This window comes from Lissotriton helveticus, chromosome 6, assembly GCF_964261635.1.
Source record: "Lissotriton helveticus chromosome 6, aLisHel1.1, whole genome shotgun sequence".
Lineage (NCBI taxonomy): Eukaryota > Metazoa > Chordata > Amphibia > Caudata > Salamandridae > Lissotriton > Lissotriton helveticus.
The window spans coordinates 1268519329-1268536507 of NC_136067.1; the positions used below are offsets into that span (position 1 = coordinate 1268519329).

The window sequence follows — 17179 nt, forward strand, 5'->3', positions numbered from 1 at the left end:
ATAAAATAGGTCAAATTCCAGTCGCACCTTTGCCTGAGAGATGAATCTTGTGAAGCGGAAGATGCATTTAGACAGGGCAGATTTTTGTTTATTCAAAGTAGTCACGTCTATTCTCTTTAAAAGTTCTGAACCGTAGGTAAGCATTGGTAGAAACTTGGCTGCAATTACTTGTAAGAGGTGTACATGGGACAGGCACCCTAACTTTGTTCGTAGTGTGTTAAGTGCAAATCGAAGTTTGTTGGCCTGGGCCCGCCTATGTGCTAGATGTTCTTTGTATTTTAATCTAGGATCCAGAACCACCCCTAGATATTTGTAGGTTCTGAACTGGTCTAATTTTTCCCTGCTGCCATCCACTTGAATTTCACGTTGTGGGTGTGTCCACTTGCAGAAAAACAGATTACTATTGTTTTAATATAGTTTAATTTCAAACCAAGCTTCTCCTTGTATTTGTGTAATTTGTGTATCAAGCGCTGGAGACCGATTGATTTCTGGCTGCATAGGACTATGTCGTCCACATTGTGTAAGCATCTCTCTGGACGATTTGCTAGCTTGGGCAGGCGGCTTTGAGGTTCTTACAGCCGATCATCTAGGTCCGCAATGTAGATATTAAATAGGCTCGGGCAAGAACACACCCTTGTTTTAGACCTATGTAGGTAGGGATCTTCCCCGTGGTTCTGTTGCCTTTGCCTAGTTTGACGCGGACCCATGACTCCAAATAAATATTGACTATGGCCTCGAGTAGCTTGGGCGAATGCCCATTTGACCATCTTTGACCAAAGAAACTCTCTGGGGACCAAATCGAAAGCGCTTTCAAATGGAGGAAGCAGGTGTACAGTTTGGTAGCTTTATGGAATGCTTTTTCGACAAGAAGGGTGAGGCCCAAAGGTTACTCATTGTGCTGGTACACGGTCTGAAGCCAGTTTGTGTAATTAGAATGATGTTCTTTTCCATCGCCCATGACTCGAGGCCCGAGAGGAGATTAGAGGCATACAGTTTGGCTTCGGCGTCAATGAGAGCAATCAGATGGTAGTTTGCGGGATCTGATCTACTACCTTCTTTGAAGACTGGGTGAAGGATTCTACCTCTCCATGATTCAGGTATGTTGTTAGTTATGAAGGCGTGGTTAAACAAAGGGGTAAGGTACTTGGCCCATAATGGTTGATCGAGTTTAAATAGGGCGTTAGGGAGCTCGTTTGGGCCGGTAGCCCAGTCTGCTCTCAGTTTTATTAAGGTGTTTCGGACTTGTGATTCATTTAGCCATTGTTCCTCAGGTTGAGTCTCATGATAAGTGTTTATCTGAGTTTTACCACCTTGGAATTCTTTGACGGTTGGTGCTTGTGAGTTAGAAGATTCAAGGTGCATTGTTCAGTCTGCCTCCGAGATTTTTGCATTATGATGACGGAAACTGCCGTTGGCTACGATGTTAATTTCTGCCCAAAATTGTTTGTTGTTGTTTGTTTTGATTGTGTGCAGCAACTTTATACAAATGTTTATAGAGGCCCCTAATGTTTTAATTTGTTGTTGCAAGTCTGAACAAAGTATTGGGTCTTGTTTCCGACATTTTATAATCTCCCTGTTTAGTTTCCTTTTTTTTTCCTAGTAGCGATTTGGTGAACCAGGGGCATCTTTCCTGAGATTATTCTGAAGGTGAAAGCGGTGAGCTGAAAAATTATCAATAAGGTGTATTATTGTGAATTCCCATTTTTGCCATGGAGGCTGTGATTGGTTGTCAGGTGTGCCTATAGTATGCCTGATGATGAACTCCATTATTGTGGATACATCTGTGGCATTCCAAGTGAGCTTTTTCAGATTTCTATGCACTTGGGAGAACCCTTAAATCGTTGCTTCGTGGGGCTCTTAACGGATGGATGGTAATCTCAACGAGTTGAGGAAAATGGTCACTCTCTAGTCTTGGTTTTATTTGATAACTTCCGATCATCTGGAACAGCTCGATATCCACGAGAGTGTAATCTATAATGCAGCTGGAATGGTTTGAAAATCTAGTAGTGGTTGCGGGTTGGTCTTGGGGCAAACGGCCATTAAGGGTAAACAAGCCTATACTCATTAGTGCTTCAATGCTAGTTCTGCCTTAGCGATCAGTTCTGCAATAATTGCTATTACTGGGGGAATGCTGTTTTCTGCTGGAAGCGTGGATTGGGCATGATGAATCATATCCGTTTGAAGTAGTGACATGTTGAGATCACCTGACAAGACAATGGCGGCATGCAAATAAGTGAACTGCAGTCATTTAATTAGAGAGATGAGACCCGATTTTCCCTGCTTTTTGCCGCATGGAAGGATGGATGTACACATTGCAAAATAAATAGGTGACATTATCAGATTTATTTGGATGGTTTGGGTCTTGCTGGACTGAGAGTTTGAAGCATTGAACCCATGTCTGACCAAGGTAATTGAATCTTGTTGGCACCTTAGGTCGGATGCAATGAAAGTTGATAAACCACCGGAGGCTCTGCCTTGTTTTCTGGTTTTGGTCGCTTGTAGGTGGTGCGGCTTAAAGCCTGTGATTGGCGTTTGAAGCACGGTCCAATTTTCCTGCAATAATAAGATGTCAAACTCTTGTCATCCACCTTGGAGCTGAGGCCGTTTATATTCCAGGAGCATAGTTTTACATTTCTATGGCTTGAGATCGTGTGTTGATATGATCATGTAACTCTCTTTGGTGGTGCCTGCATTTAGACCTACTAATCGGTAATCCTACTTCTCAATTAACTTGATTTTTGCCTTCTTACCCCAAAATTAATTTGAGCCCTTATCATCTTGTGAGATTGATTTTCTTGTAGTACATACTACACCTTTAGTTGTAGTCACACCTACATAGAGGATTGTGGGTTTGTGTTCTTTCCGTGAGGGATACATATGTAATTTTCCACAAAGATAAGGATAGGTCAGCCCTATATTTTATTCCCTGTAAGATACCGCCTCTCTGTAAAGTGTAGTAAAATTAAGTACACTATGTAGAAAGTGCAAGAAATCTCCAGAGGAAGATAGAGGCAATAAGTAGCTCATACTAACTCTCTATTTGTGGTAGTGTGGGCGAGCAGTTAGGCTTATCTGAGGAAAGTGTTAAGCATTTGTTGCACTCAAAGAGGCAGTAAATGAGACACACACTCGAGAATAAATCCGGGACCAATGTTGTATTAAAAAACAAGATTCTTTATATATATTTGAGAAGCAAGACTTCAAATCGGAAATGTACTCTGTACACTTTCAATATTCAAATAAACACTTGGAAGGTGCTTTAAATATCGAAGGAAATGTTATGCAGTTCAAAGTATGCAGTACTTTCAGTATCTACCCACTTGGCGGTCAATACCGTCAAATATTTACCTTCTTGGATGGCGGTGAAGCAGTAGAGCGTATAGCTTTCAATGGAGTTCAGTCGACCTCTAACATAGTTATTATCGCTGGTAGCAGGTCACTGTAAGTCAATGGAATCGGAACCCCGCCAACCCTGCAGTGTGGTTGCTGGATGATGGTGTAGATTCAGATGGTGGAGGACCGCCAACTCAGTTATCCTTGCGGTCGCTGGAAGGAGGACTCTACCGCAGAGTTGTGGAAGACCCTGGTCCAGTGGAAGGGCAGAAGTCCTCTTAACCTGAGGGATGAAGGTCTTTGGGGGCCCAGGATTCAGGTACAGCAGGCACACCGGTCGTACCTGGGTCAGGAGTACCGGAGGTCGTGGTAGCTGGCTTCGAAGGTCACCAGCAGCAGTCGGGCCACAGGTGAGATGCAGGGTAGACCGTCACAGAGGAGGAGGGCATGCCAACGTTGCTGCTTTATGCCGTTGAAGTCATTGGCAAGAGGGTACGGGCTCTGGGCTCTCAGGAATGGGGCTGTTTCCAGCATTGATCGTTATGCTAAGAGGATCCCTAGAGTTGATGAAGGCGTGCAGGAGTCCATTTCACCGTACTGATGAACCAACAAGTCTTGGCTGCTGCAACATTCATTCTTTAGTGGTGAGATGCGTCAATACTACTGAGTGTGCTCGTCCTCAACCACTGTGGTTTCTTTGCTGGCAGATGCCGGGGACTAGAACCTCTAGCCCAAGGGAAGCTTCTTGGCAATTTGCAGAGGGCTCCGGGGTTTCTTGGAGGCTTCGCAGGTTTCAGGAGAGACAACTGGTGCAAAGGTAGAGTCCTTGGCAGCAGCGGGGGTTTGTGCCAGTTTCTTCTGCGTCGGATCTCAGTTTTTGAACCGCAGCGGTCTTCTTCCATCGTCGTCTTGTGTCTGTCAAATCTGAAGGCCGGTTCTCAGGGTGCCACCTAAATACTGAATTTAGGGGCGTTTTTAGGGGAGGCCAGGAAGTAGCCAATGGGCTTCCTACCTGTAGGGTGCCTACACTTACTTTATGCTCGTCCCACTTAGGGGGTGGGCATACCCTGACTCCTAATGCGCTACTATCCCCATCCTCAAGAGGGCGAATAGTGAAAAGTGAGGTCTACCTTGTCTGTCCCACCTGAGAGGTGGTACAGGGTGAAGGTACACCCACCTCCTACTTTACCTAATTTTCCCACCAGTCCTCCTGCCAAAAGTGGAGCTAGACTAGGGGGGTCACCATCTGCTTCTAACAGCAGGGTTAAAAATCGGCATGTCCTTTGAAGTTCTTGCTTCTGCCGAGGCAGAACCTGCAAGGGGGAAGTGTGAACACCTCCGAGCATAGTAGGCATTGTCTTCAGATCCAGAGAGCTCTGGCTCTCTACCTAGGTATCCAGAATGTCTGGTGATGACAGGCTGGCTGTAACTAGACAGGGTCAACACCAGTGTTTAGTAGGTTTTAGGGTACCCTTTAGCAGGGTCTCCTGTGTGAATTTATTAATAAATCCAATACTGGCATCAGCAAGGATTTATTAAGACAAGATGTTTGATACCAAACATCTTATAAAGCATTGAAGCCATCATGGAGCTAAGAAACTCGTATTGACGAGTATCCAGCCCATGTACTCTTTAAGGCGTCCCTGTTCACTTACCATACCCAGAATGGACTGGATGTTGTAGGGACCCATCTGCTCTTCCTGATAGGACCTCACAAAGGATATAATGCACCCTGTCTCAGGGCTAAAGTCCTGCAGTAGGGGTGTCACGGCAACAGGGATGTGTGCCATGTCGACATTTCTGTTTGTCCTGCACCTACACACGTGTCCTGCGATAGCAGCACCACCTGATTCAGGTGAGGGGTACTTGGGGGACCTCTTTCTTTCCCCATGCCTTGGGTACCAGGGGTGCCATTTACTGGGGCTTACAGAGGAAACAGAAGTTGTGCCTATCGGGGTACCGTTTTAGGGAAAGAAGATCTGACACTGGGAACCTGGTTAGCATGGACTTGGTGCACTTACTGTTTTTAATTACATCAGACATCCAGCCAAAGGGGGGGGGGCTAACCATGTCAAAAGAGGCACTTTCCTACATTCCCTCTTAACCAATAAATAGATTTTGTGGGGTTTTTTCAACCATGAACTTATGTTTCCTTGGCTGAGTAAACTCTTTACAACCTAGATGTTTCCAGGATTCTTAGCTTTTACTTTAAACCTATTACTGCTTTAAGGTAATCGAATCATCCCGGTTTTACTTTTGGTGGTCCCACCCATGGCCAGTAGAGCGCAAAATCTGTTCTATTATTGTCAGGTGAATAGATCCATGTAGATCAAAGCCTATGACACGAATGGGGTCCATTCTTCTCAAGACTTCATGCTCATTCCACTAGAGCTATGGCAGTACCAGCTACCTTTTAAAAGTCATTATTGAAAGACATCAGGCAGCTGCTGGAACTACTCCTCGTGGCTTCCGTTCTGAAGGCACTACGTTTTGGATGCATTGTCCCAAACAGATGCAGCTTTTGTCTATGAAGTTCTCTGCAACCTGTTAGCTTAAAGCACAGTATACCACACATTGCTTCCACTCTCAACATTCTGTGGCTCTTAAATCAGGGTTCTAACCAGTTAGGATGGAGTGCCAGAACAAGAAAGTTATACATTTGACCTTCAGAGTGACCACCTAGTCATTCCACTCTATGACATGGAAGGAAAAAAGTGGGGCCGACCAGTGATGGTTGATGATGTGCAGGAATGGGTGGGGGCTGCGCATAAGTAGGAGGATGCATGCAGTGGGCCACCAGGCAAAATATTAAAGTGATAGCATCTCTTTGAGAAGGGTTTTCTGATCCAAATTGGATTATAGGCATTTCCCAACTGGCTGTAAAAGAAAGGGAGATACAACTAAGAGTAACAAAATCATTATCAAGATAGTTTTTCCTGAACGTACTCTTCTATATGTTACCTGGAGTATACCAACACTGGCGATATTTATGTTAGATGGAGGAGGGACAGCAAAGTACTTTGTTCTTCAAAGCAATAAATACATCTGGTAAGGTTGTTAGTGTAAATAAATGTTGATGGTTTTTAAATGAAAGAAATTGTCATATGAAAACCGTTAATTATGCATTCTAATTGTTTCAGACACTGGTGGAGACAGTATCATGTGGTGGAAACCTTTTGATGAATATTGGACCTACCCATGAAGGGCACATCATTCCCATTTTTGAAGAGCGGCTAAGGCAGATGGGCGACTGGCTTGGAGTTAATGGGGAGGCCATTTATGCAAGCAAACCATGGCGAGCACAAAATGACAGTACAACCGAAGGATTATGGTAAGGAAGTTGCACTAAAAGAAAGTCCCCTTATCTCTTGCCACGAGCATATGTTTTTTTTAGTACCTGGTTTGTACCTCAAACCATGACTTCTGAATTTTCTAAATTGCTATGCGTTGTATGCCATGCATCTACCTGCCTCCATTGTGATGCACTGGGTGCCTAAAGACTTTCAACTGCATAGTGGGTGCAAAAATGCTTAAAAGTAAAAACAAAAATGCCTGACAATGACTCCACACTGCATTAATCAGTCATACACATATATTATTCTGCATTACTAAACTTACCCTTTTAAGCCTCACCAGTGTGGATATTACATTTATGATCATATACCAACCTAGAGTACACGATTATTGCATTTTATACTGTCGCAATATGATCTGCACTACTGAAACATAGAATCACCCTTTCATGTTCCCCTCCCTTATCTTTAGCCTTCAAGTGACTTTTTAAAGTCTTCAGTGATTGAGTGCACTTTAATCCCTTAATGCATTTTTGCTGACTGATAATGTAGCAATTATTGGCTCAGTATGTCATTTTACTGAATGATGTGAAATACAGATTGATTCTAAGACGAGCCAAAAGATCCATAACTGAGTAATTGAATGTGTGGTATTTATCAGGCGTTTTATTGATACTGTGTAGTATAAGACTTGTATTTTCTGAACTGCCTGAATGGAAAGATCCCTGAGCTAGGTTCACCTATTGCTTGCAGAGTCTATACTACCTATTTATTTTTATTTTATTTATTCAATTTATATAGCACAATTATCACCAATAGGTCTCTAAGCGCTTGTAGTGTGAAAACTGATCAGTACCAAAGAATAGGTACCCAAATTAGATCAAGCCCCAAGCTTCTCGGAAGAGGATCGTTTTTAGCTTCCGCCTAAAAGGCAATAGATTCGGTTCTTTCCGTAGGCAGAGAGGTAATTTATTCCAAGCTGCCGGTAAAGTAGTTGAAAAGGCACGTCCACCACAGGTAGCCATGCGATAGCGAGGGCAGATCAAAAGCGAATCCTCGGATGAGCGCAAAGTTCTTTTTGGAGAATATTGTACCAGCCTAGCTTTAATATAACTGGGAGCATTGCCATAGACTGCCTTATGCGCAATGCACATACCTTTGAATAAAATCCTCTGCCTAATTGGAAGCCAATGTAGTTGGCATAGGAGAGGAGAGGCATGTGCTCTTCTAGACTTTCCAAAAATCAATCTCGCTGCATCATTCATCACAATTTGCAGTCTTGAAAGTTGTTGCTGGGGGAGTCCTACATAAAGAGAATTTCCGTAGTCGAGACGGCCTAGAATTGTTGCAGACACCACAGTTCTTAGGGTAGAAAAGGACAACATCTGCGAGATTTTGCGCAACTGCCTAAGGAGGCCAACACGTACCCACCACCGACGACACCTGATTTTTCATGGAAAGATTACCATCAATGTGGATGCCCAGGCTTTTCACCACCGCAGCTGGTACCGGGGTCCTGCCCAACTCCTTTGGCCAGAAGCGATCGTTCCACAGGTTACCCGAGCTGGTGATGGGCAACACTTCGGTCTTCTCTGGGTTGATTTTTAAGGAGTTGGTGGACATCCAGTTGCTTGTGAACTTTAAGATGTTATGCAACCTAGCCTGGGCTTCAGATTTATCCTCAATTTGTATGATAATCTGAGTGTCGTCGGCGTAGTTGTAAATCTGACAGTCCATGTGGTTAAGAGCGAAAATCAGTGGCTGAAGATATATATTAAAAAGGAGCGGTGAGAGAGCTGAACCCTGCGGAACTCCACAAGTTATGGCTGCTGCAGTAGATACAGAGTCTGACAGCTGGACCCTCTGCGATCTTCCCTGCAGGAATGAAGTTAGCCAGCCTAACGCGGTCCCCCCGATGCCCAGATCTCTCAAACGTTTCAACAGTAGATTATGACACACCGTATCAAACGCGGCAGAGAGATCTAAGAGCACCAGGGCTGGAAACTGTCATTTTAGAGATCAGATTAATGCCAGTGTTAAAGATGTTCATAATGGTTGTATGGGGACAAGACTGTTTTTTTTTTCTTGGAAATTACAGTGCTACTCCTTTTCTCGACTTTTAAAAGAAAGTGCCATCTTGTGATGAGGTAATCAAGTGGTGTCAAGACCATTTTAGAAATTAAGTTCCCCATGCCTCCATATACTTATGTTTGAATGGCCGATTCACATCCAGCATTTTGTATAGATTGGAAATACCTTTCGATATACTGGAGTCGAAAACAGTTTTTTGACAGGTGTCCGGTCTCTATTATCTCAGTCTTTGCTCCTTCTATGTCACCTTCAATTACAAGGACAATTTCATAGAGTCTGTCAGGGGGAGCCACTCTAGTTTCAGCTGTCTCAACTACAACTAAGGTGTCAGTCGCTGTCACCTTCAGTAGTGGACGCAGCGCCTCTCGAATTATGGTAATCTCCGCGGCACTGTCCAGCAGCGTCAGCGCCCATGTCAGATTCCAAAGCTGCGTTCTTACTATCTGTGGCATATCTCGCTGTTACTGCAGCAACTTTCTTCTTCTGAAACTGGGGCCTTGAACTCGGTGTCTCGTCCTGCTTGCCTTCTCCGTCAGCCTTACGAGGCTGTTCACGGCTCTGTTGGGCACCTTGACCTCTGCCGCCGCCTCCTTCACCGGTGGTTGTTACGATGTTTCCTGCAAAGAGCGAGGAGAACGTTGTTCAGGAACCTGAAATCTTTCAGGTGACTTAATAGTACTGCAGTCGCGCAACTCATATGTACGCTCAACAGGGGCAGGTGTAGGTGAAGCGGGACGGGATCCCTGTTTCTGCTGCTTCCCATGTTTTTTGTTCTTATTCCAATTTTGTTTCTGAACCTTTGGGCGATCATCTTTATCAGATGACGCTTGTTGAGTTTGCTGTTGTTTTTCTTTCTTAGCGAAAGGCTTAACACTTAAACTATTACGGCCAACGGTCTTATAAGCCTCTGTAATAATTTTCGGTAACTGATGGGGTTTGTCTGCGTCGGGGACATCGCGCAAAGCATTAGAGACCTGGAAACTTACCGCATTCCCCATAACATTAGCAAGGACGAGATCGCGTACCATCTCAAACGCTCACACGAGTCGCATTCCCAACTCCACAGCCGCCTCTGGTCCATGCTCATCCAGAACACGCTTGATCACAGAGGGCAGGACAGTCATTGACGGGGTGCCAAATTACCTAGTATAGACTGCCGCAAAAATCACACCCCAAGTTGTACACTCATTTACGCCTGGCACTAAGTCTTTCTGCAAACTAACTATGAGTATCTTGTGTTTCTCCACAGGGCTAGTATTTGGGAATACAGCTTCCAGTTTGTCGAATTTCTCGGCAAGCCAAGAAGGCATCTCCTCTTTATCCTGGGGACGCTTGCCCATGACCGCATTAACCATGACGGGACTAAGCTTCAGCCCGCCACCACCAACTGTATGCGCCGCACCACCCGGGCCCCACCCGGGAGGTTGCGGGTAATGTAATGAACCAGACCCCTAATAACTGCTACTGCAGAGGCATACAGGGGTCTCAGTTGTATGGCTGATAGCTGCCCCGCCTCAGGATGCGGGGTGTAAGCAGCTAAAACAGACCAAGTAGCGCCTGGAATCGACAACGGCCCTTGTCTGACCGCTGTAATAATGTGTGGGAGGGCGCCAATAAACCAAACAGCATGCAGCCAAGCAGAAATCGGAATTTCCACTGTCCGATATGGAGCATACGAGCAGGAGCATCAGCAGGGGTGTAAGTGTGGAATACAACAGTACCAGCATCTACTGCGGGAAACGTAAACCATGAGTAATACAACTCAAATGGGTACGCCGCGTCAGCTGAAACAACAAAAACCACTGCCTGTCCCTCTAAAGAAACAAGGTATTCCGGCAAATGATTGCGCACAGCCACACGACTGTGTGCTGGGATATCAACTGCAGCCATATCGAAACAGTAATAGAGCAGTACAATGCAATAAAATAAGGCACAACTGGGTCGTAATTCAAACAGAAAACCGTTTTAAATTATCAAGCTTGAAGAAACCTATGTAACTATAGGTAAGTTTTATCCGTCACTACTGTCAACCGGAAACAATAGTGAGGGGGTCGTAGACTGATATAAGCACTACTCAGGGGTCTCACAATAAGACCACACTCGTTGGCGGCGCCATGTTGCAAGGCTTTCTGCTCATACACAGAACTGTGGACAGAGACCTAGGACATTAGTGAATTGTGGTGTACCAGAAACTCACCTCAGTACCTAGAAATCCCAACCAGCTAGCAATCAGTATCACATTAGCTCTTCGTCCTATAGCAAAGTAACCAATGATTAGACAACCTAGAACATGTGACTTAGGACCATCTCAGGAATGGTGGGAAGTGAGAACACTCTTTTGTTAAACTCTCATACCAGTCCACAACAGGAGTAAAATATGAGACACGGTAAGGTTAAAATATTTATTTTAACGACGTGATCTCATGCGCAGTATTTTAGTCAACATAAGCAGACATATGATTAAAAATAACATGGTGAGCATGGTTACAACTCCATACAATACAAAAGGAGGAATCATATTACAATGATAGTGCAAACAGGTGATATAGCGCCTAGTTTTAACACCCTCCCTATATAGGAACTATGCATTATAAACTATAGAAGGTCTCTTGAGCTTGTTTTGGGGGACCCCCTTACCTTTCTGCTCAGTAAGTGTAAATTACATCTGGATCAGCAAGTCTCTCTGCATCCCTGGAATCTTCCAAGTGTCTGAAATTATGGCAAGTGTGCTATGATAAAGGCGCCAGAATCTTGCTCGACTCGCAGCTGCGAAAATGTTGTGTCTAGAATGTGTTACACGGACATACAGATGAACAGGCTCACATGTTATGACAACCTTGGCGGCTCAGCACTCACTGTACAGACCGGGGGCACGATGCATGTCTAGAGATGTCGAAAAACAAACCCTTTCTCATGTATAGACCTTCGTGAAAGCTAACTTGCAAAAACAGCTAAGCAGTGTTGTGTGCAAAAAGCAGCAAAAGGTAAAATGGCGTTTAAACTTCTAATAAGCCATGCTAACATAACATGCACGCAAAAAGAGGCCCTAAACCATACTACAGGGTCACAGCCCCTACATTTATACACCCCTTTCCTTAGTGACCCTCACAGGGCTGGGGGAAAAACCAGATGCAATTGGTTTGGGGGAGCTTTGGAGCACTGTGTTGTGCTAAGCTCCTCTCTTCTTTGTTAGTTGGGGGCTAGGTGCTCAGATACACCAGAGGGAGCGGAGCCAGCATTGTGGAGGGAAGGCACAGCCCTATTCAGGTCCCAGGTGAACTCCTCCCTCCCATCTACATGCAAATCTCCCTATTCACCACTGGGCAGCTTCATCCTGGCTCCTGGAGCCAACCACCCCATCCAGCACCTGTCAATCACAAGCCAGACATGCATTCCACATCAGGCAGGCAGACACACAGCACACAGAAATGCCAACTACTAAAAGTGGCACTTCTCCGCCAGTCACAATAAATCTGCGCACACCATCGCATACCCTTTACACTGGGTCACAGTGCTAAAGTGCGCTGAGGCCAAAAACTACTAACATCAGGTCACATAAAAGGCAAAAAGTTTAGGGGTGAACCTGCCAAAAGGGCCAAGTCCAATAGCAGTCACTCAGTTGTATTGTCCTCTTCCAAAGTTGGGCACATCACTCAATCGCACTGCTACATCTGTCTTCTGTCCACCCCATGGCACCGTCCCACCTCACCTCCTATGTGGATGCAGAAGGCTGCATCACATTTCAGGTGGTCTACTCATGGAATCACTCCTGCTTCTCCTACTCTGTTTTCAATGGGCAGAAGCTTGCATACTCCACAGTGCCACATCTCTCTCTTCCTCTAGACTTTGGATGGCTCGGCTCCTGATCAGTGCAGTGGATGCAACCATCTACCTCAAGGCCTTCCTCCAGCCTCAGTGACCTCAACTGTGGCCATTTTGGGATTTACCCACCCTAGTGAGAAACAGGGAAGTGGGTTGATTCCATTGCCCGTCCCTGAAAAGTGCAGCCAGTTCCAAGCCAAAACGTATTGTCTCTAGGCAAGCATCACTTCCGATTCTACATTTCGGTAAAAGTGGTCATTTGGTACTATTGCCTCACTACAAACCTATACAGGGCACCCAGGCTCTTAGCTCAACAATGAAGTGTCTTGCTGGGTTCCTTCTCTGGGCCACCCTCCCCCTCCTAATGTTAACTGTGAGATAAACTTTGAAGCAAGATGGTGGACAGGAGGAAGTTGCACAGAACTCTGTCATCCCAGAGGAATCATATGAAATCCTTGTCAGCAAACAGGAGAAATCCAATGTCCACTGCCCCCTGGTTGATACCTCTGATTTGCCTGCTATGACAAGCGGTTGGCTGGCACTCCATGTGGCCCACTGAGCTGCGGGATGGTGAGAGGCCTGCTGCTAGCGAGGAGAAGTGGGAGCCTGACAGTGTGAGAGATGGCAGGGGCCGCAGGTCATACAGTAAATAGACAAATACCAGGCCCCTGCTAACCACTATGGGGAGCCCACTTGGCTTGCCTGAGTCCTCTGGTGGATGGGCGGGGCCTGGGTGGCCTTCGGACGACAGGCTGGAAGGCGGCCTGTATGGCAACGCAGGCATATTGGGCGGGGTGAGGTCTGCTGCTGGCGAAGAAGAGCGGAAGCATGACCGCAAGAGAGAAGGCAGCAGCTGGCAAAAGATTGACTGTTGTGTTTGAGGATTTGTCTGTTGCTTTATCACAGTGCTTTAGTGACACAGTAGTCGTACTTTCGGTTATGCGAACATTAACTTTTCTTTATGTTGAAACCAAATCTTCTTTTTATCGCTTGGAATATATTCGTTTTTAGGGGCCGCAACCCAGGAACATTGTGAAACTGCGTGGAATCTAAGAAACTTTAATATTGCTGCTTTGGACCCTGCTGGTTGTTTTGAGGCCCTGTGCTTCTAATGTGGGAGAACCCTGCGGCAGCAAGAAGGGTGAAAAGACCTTGGCGCTGAGGTGGCAGTGGTTGCCCCAATCCCCAGAGTTGAGAGGGCACTGAGGAGACCATGAGATCTGCTGGCTCCTAATGGGGACCAACTAGGGGGTGGCCCACAGACTACAGAAGAGCTGGAGGGCAGTACTGGGAGCAAACAGTGCACAGATTGGGTCCCAATCAGTGACAACTATGGTGGCCAGAGGGGGCCCAGCTGGAAGAGGGTATGAGCAGCTGACCACCTGGACTGCAGGCAGACTTCACAAAGAGGTGGGGGCGTGCCCCATTTTGTTGTAGGAACTGCTGCACATGGAGAGGTGCCTTGTGGGGTGGACACTCCTAAGTGAGTGGGTAGTTCTATCTTTCCCCCACCCACCCCACCTCCTCTCCACCTCTTCTTTATTCTACTGCAGTGGAAGGCACAGGTGAATGGTAGGTGCCTACTTTGGATCTAAAGGCAACTACACAACCTACCGGGCTCTATTTGGGAACCGTATGCTGGGCAGACTCACTAAATGGCAGGATGGGCAAAGACAAAACTAACAACCTTTACCCAGTGTACCACACCATCCGTCGCAGAGAACTACACAAGAAACAGAGCACTTGGATTTACAGCAGTGCACCAGCAGGTTCAGAGAGCCCATCAGAGCGGATCTGATGGCGACCATACAGGGGTCACTATGGCCCTAGAGTGCACAATTGATGTGGTTGCCATAGATGTAAACCTTGTACAGGCGGACCTCAGGAAGGTGGTGGAGAGGGCTTACACAATAAAAAGATTCAGTCTCTGGACTCCAGACAGAACTGAAAGCCCTGAAGGCACAGCTGGCGAAGTTGACTACGCCCATGCAAGTTCTTGAAGACAGGGTGTAGGAGACCGAGAACTGCTCTTGTTGTAATAACTTGTGCTTTGTGGGGTTTCCAGAATGAGTGGAGGGAGGCAGTATGGAGCTGTTCTTGGAGACATAGATTCGGGAAGTGTTGGGGCCTATGGGGATAACTAGCCTGTTTGCAGTGGAAAGAGCCCACAGGGCACTGACGGCCCGGCCTCCAGCAGGGTCGTCCCCATTGCCCGTATCTCTGGCAGCTGCAATTGGGACACAAATTTGCTCCTTTGAAAATCATAACATTGCTATATTTCCAGACTACAATAGGAAAGTACAGGGGCAGTGCATATCATACGCAGAAGAAAAGCGAAAACTGAAAGCCCAAGAACTCCGCTACATGCTCCTTTTCCCAGCCCGCCTAAAGGTGATTACCCAGGGTAAGAGCCACTTATTCGATACACCTGAAGATGTGTCACCATGGATGGAGATGTGGGACGAGGGGAGTGTGTGCCAACGAGGGGAGATGACAGCCAGCAGTCTGCCCTGGAATGAACAGAGGTCGGGAGGTGGTAGCAGCCCCTAAGGGGCAGTGGCAAAATCAGCATGAGGCGGGCAATCCCGATACCAAAGGAGGGCACGATTGCTAGGGCAGACGACTCAGCAGTGGAGAACCAGGAAGTGATGGTTGTGTCTCCAACTTCAAAGATGCACGGGGACATTGGAGAGGTCCGAGACCAATTGCCACAAGTGAAGTTACCCAACGAGGAATACTATATAACCCCTTGTGGGTAGGGATGTCCTTGCAGCAGCTGCCCTTGTTGGTCGGATGAGCAGGGAGATGCTCTCCAAAAAAGGGGGGTGGGCTCAAAATGCAATTGTGAATGTCGAAGCTGGGGCTGGTCAAAAGGCATATAGCGATCCATTGGAAGGCAGCCAGTGCTCCAGCGAGGGGGCTTGGCAGGCGGATTTGCTAGAGTGGGCACTGGTGGATGTGCAGCACATAAAGCTCACCCACAAGGATGACAAGGTAGGGGAGGATATGGAAGTATGTTGAGGAATGTTTGAGAAACTACTGGATCCGGGGACTGAAGGGACAGGATGAGGGGGACGGAGGGGAGACCCTAGCTAAAGTGTTTATGACTACAACGTCAAGTATACTTGTGTTTCTAAATGATCTAAATCCTGTTATTATTATTGTGCTTTATTAATTAGACTGTAAAAAACCACTTTAAAAAAACAACTTTGAGATATAATTAAAAACTGAGCCTCTAATGAGTATATGCCAGTACGCTATGCATAATTGTACACTGTCTCTATAAGACAGACTCACAAAAAAAGAAGTTTTTTTTTTAATAAGGGCTTTTCCCACTTAATAATGAATGTATTTATTAATTTGCAGAGTTTTATATAGCGCTGGCTAGACCTGGAGGTATCAGAGCGCTTTACATGAGGGTCAGCGAGTTAAAAGTTATAAAATTACATAAGTTACAGGAGCCAAGTATAACATAGGAGAAAAACAGTGAATACACAATAACATGGGTTATCAGTGCATAGCATACCCGGGGCTTGGCTTGGGAGCGGATGCGGATGGCGGTGTGAGCGCTGAGCTCCGCCACAGGTACCCGCATTTCTCCTGTTTGAGCACAATCTCGGACCCCCTGTCTGAGCAGCAAGGCGTGGGAAAGGGGGGGCCCTACGCTGCAGTGGACCCGGCACTGACCGACGCGGGAATCGCGGAGGTACGGGCGGTTTCTCGGCCCGGGGAGATCGAGGGTGGCGCCCGCAAAATGGCGGCCGTCCCGGAGAACAAAGAGCCGGAGATTGCCGAGGGCTGCACAGACGCCTGCTAGCCGAGGGGAGGACCGCTGGATCTGCCCAGACTTCGGGGACGGTGAGGGCCCCCCTTGTGTGCTGACCCCGGTGCAGCTGAGTGGAGGGGTGCGGACGGGCCAGACTGGGGCTGAGGAGATCGTCTGAGCCCAGGACTGGTGGCAGGGACAGACGGCGGCTGAGCCGGAGAGAACGGGAGACCCAAGGCCGGCCGGGGCTGAGCTGCGCCACCAAGGAACGGTTGAATAGGCTGGAGGGACACCAGAACGGCGACACCTGACCAGGCACTGGTGAGTGGGTTGTGGCGCGCATTGGGGCGGCAGCGCCCCCGGGGCCCCGTATCCGCGGCCCGCGAACCGGGGCAGGGCAGAGGGTGCTCACGAGCAGTGGAGAGCTGGCTCCTGTCGAGCGGGCAGGCACAAGACCGCAGGAGCGCCCGGGTACTGGAACAGACAAACATCAGGGGCATTGTGACGGTGGTGAGCCGGGGAGCACAACGGGGCAGTTGGGGGGCCCCCCTCCTGGATTTTAGCGGATCAGAACGCTGAGGTATGAGCTGGATCCATACCGTGACCTGCGCATCTGCATGCAGGAGTCGGCTTTGCCTGCAGTGACAGACAAACAAATACTCTCCTAAATCCGGTTCTCTATAGGGACAGGATTGGGATGGAGCATTGCCTTACTTAGGAACCTGCACTAATACAAACTGGGAGCTACCTGAGGAAGTCATTGGATGTGCTCGAGATATTCAGCACCAGCAGGCGAATAGGGCAGGGGGGAACATCTGAACGTCAGGTCGAGGAACCAGGGCGGATCTAGGTGTAATACAGGGACTCCCTGGAC

The 17179-nt window shown here is 47.1% G+C and overlaps 1 protein-coding gene across 1 annotated transcript in view; it reads left to right on the forward strand.

Moving 5' to 3' along the window:
- The window catches only part of FUCA2 (alpha-L-fucosidase 2), a 356935-nt gene that overhangs the window by 245181 nt on the left and 94575 nt on the right, over nucleotides 1–17179 (forward strand). Inside the window, exon 5 of the mRNA XM_078648998.1 lies at nucleotides 6474–6664. Coding sequence (XP_078505124.1) covers nucleotides 6474–6664 — 191 coding nt within the window. The remainder of the gene's footprint in view (nucleotides 1–6473; nucleotides 6665–17179) is intronic.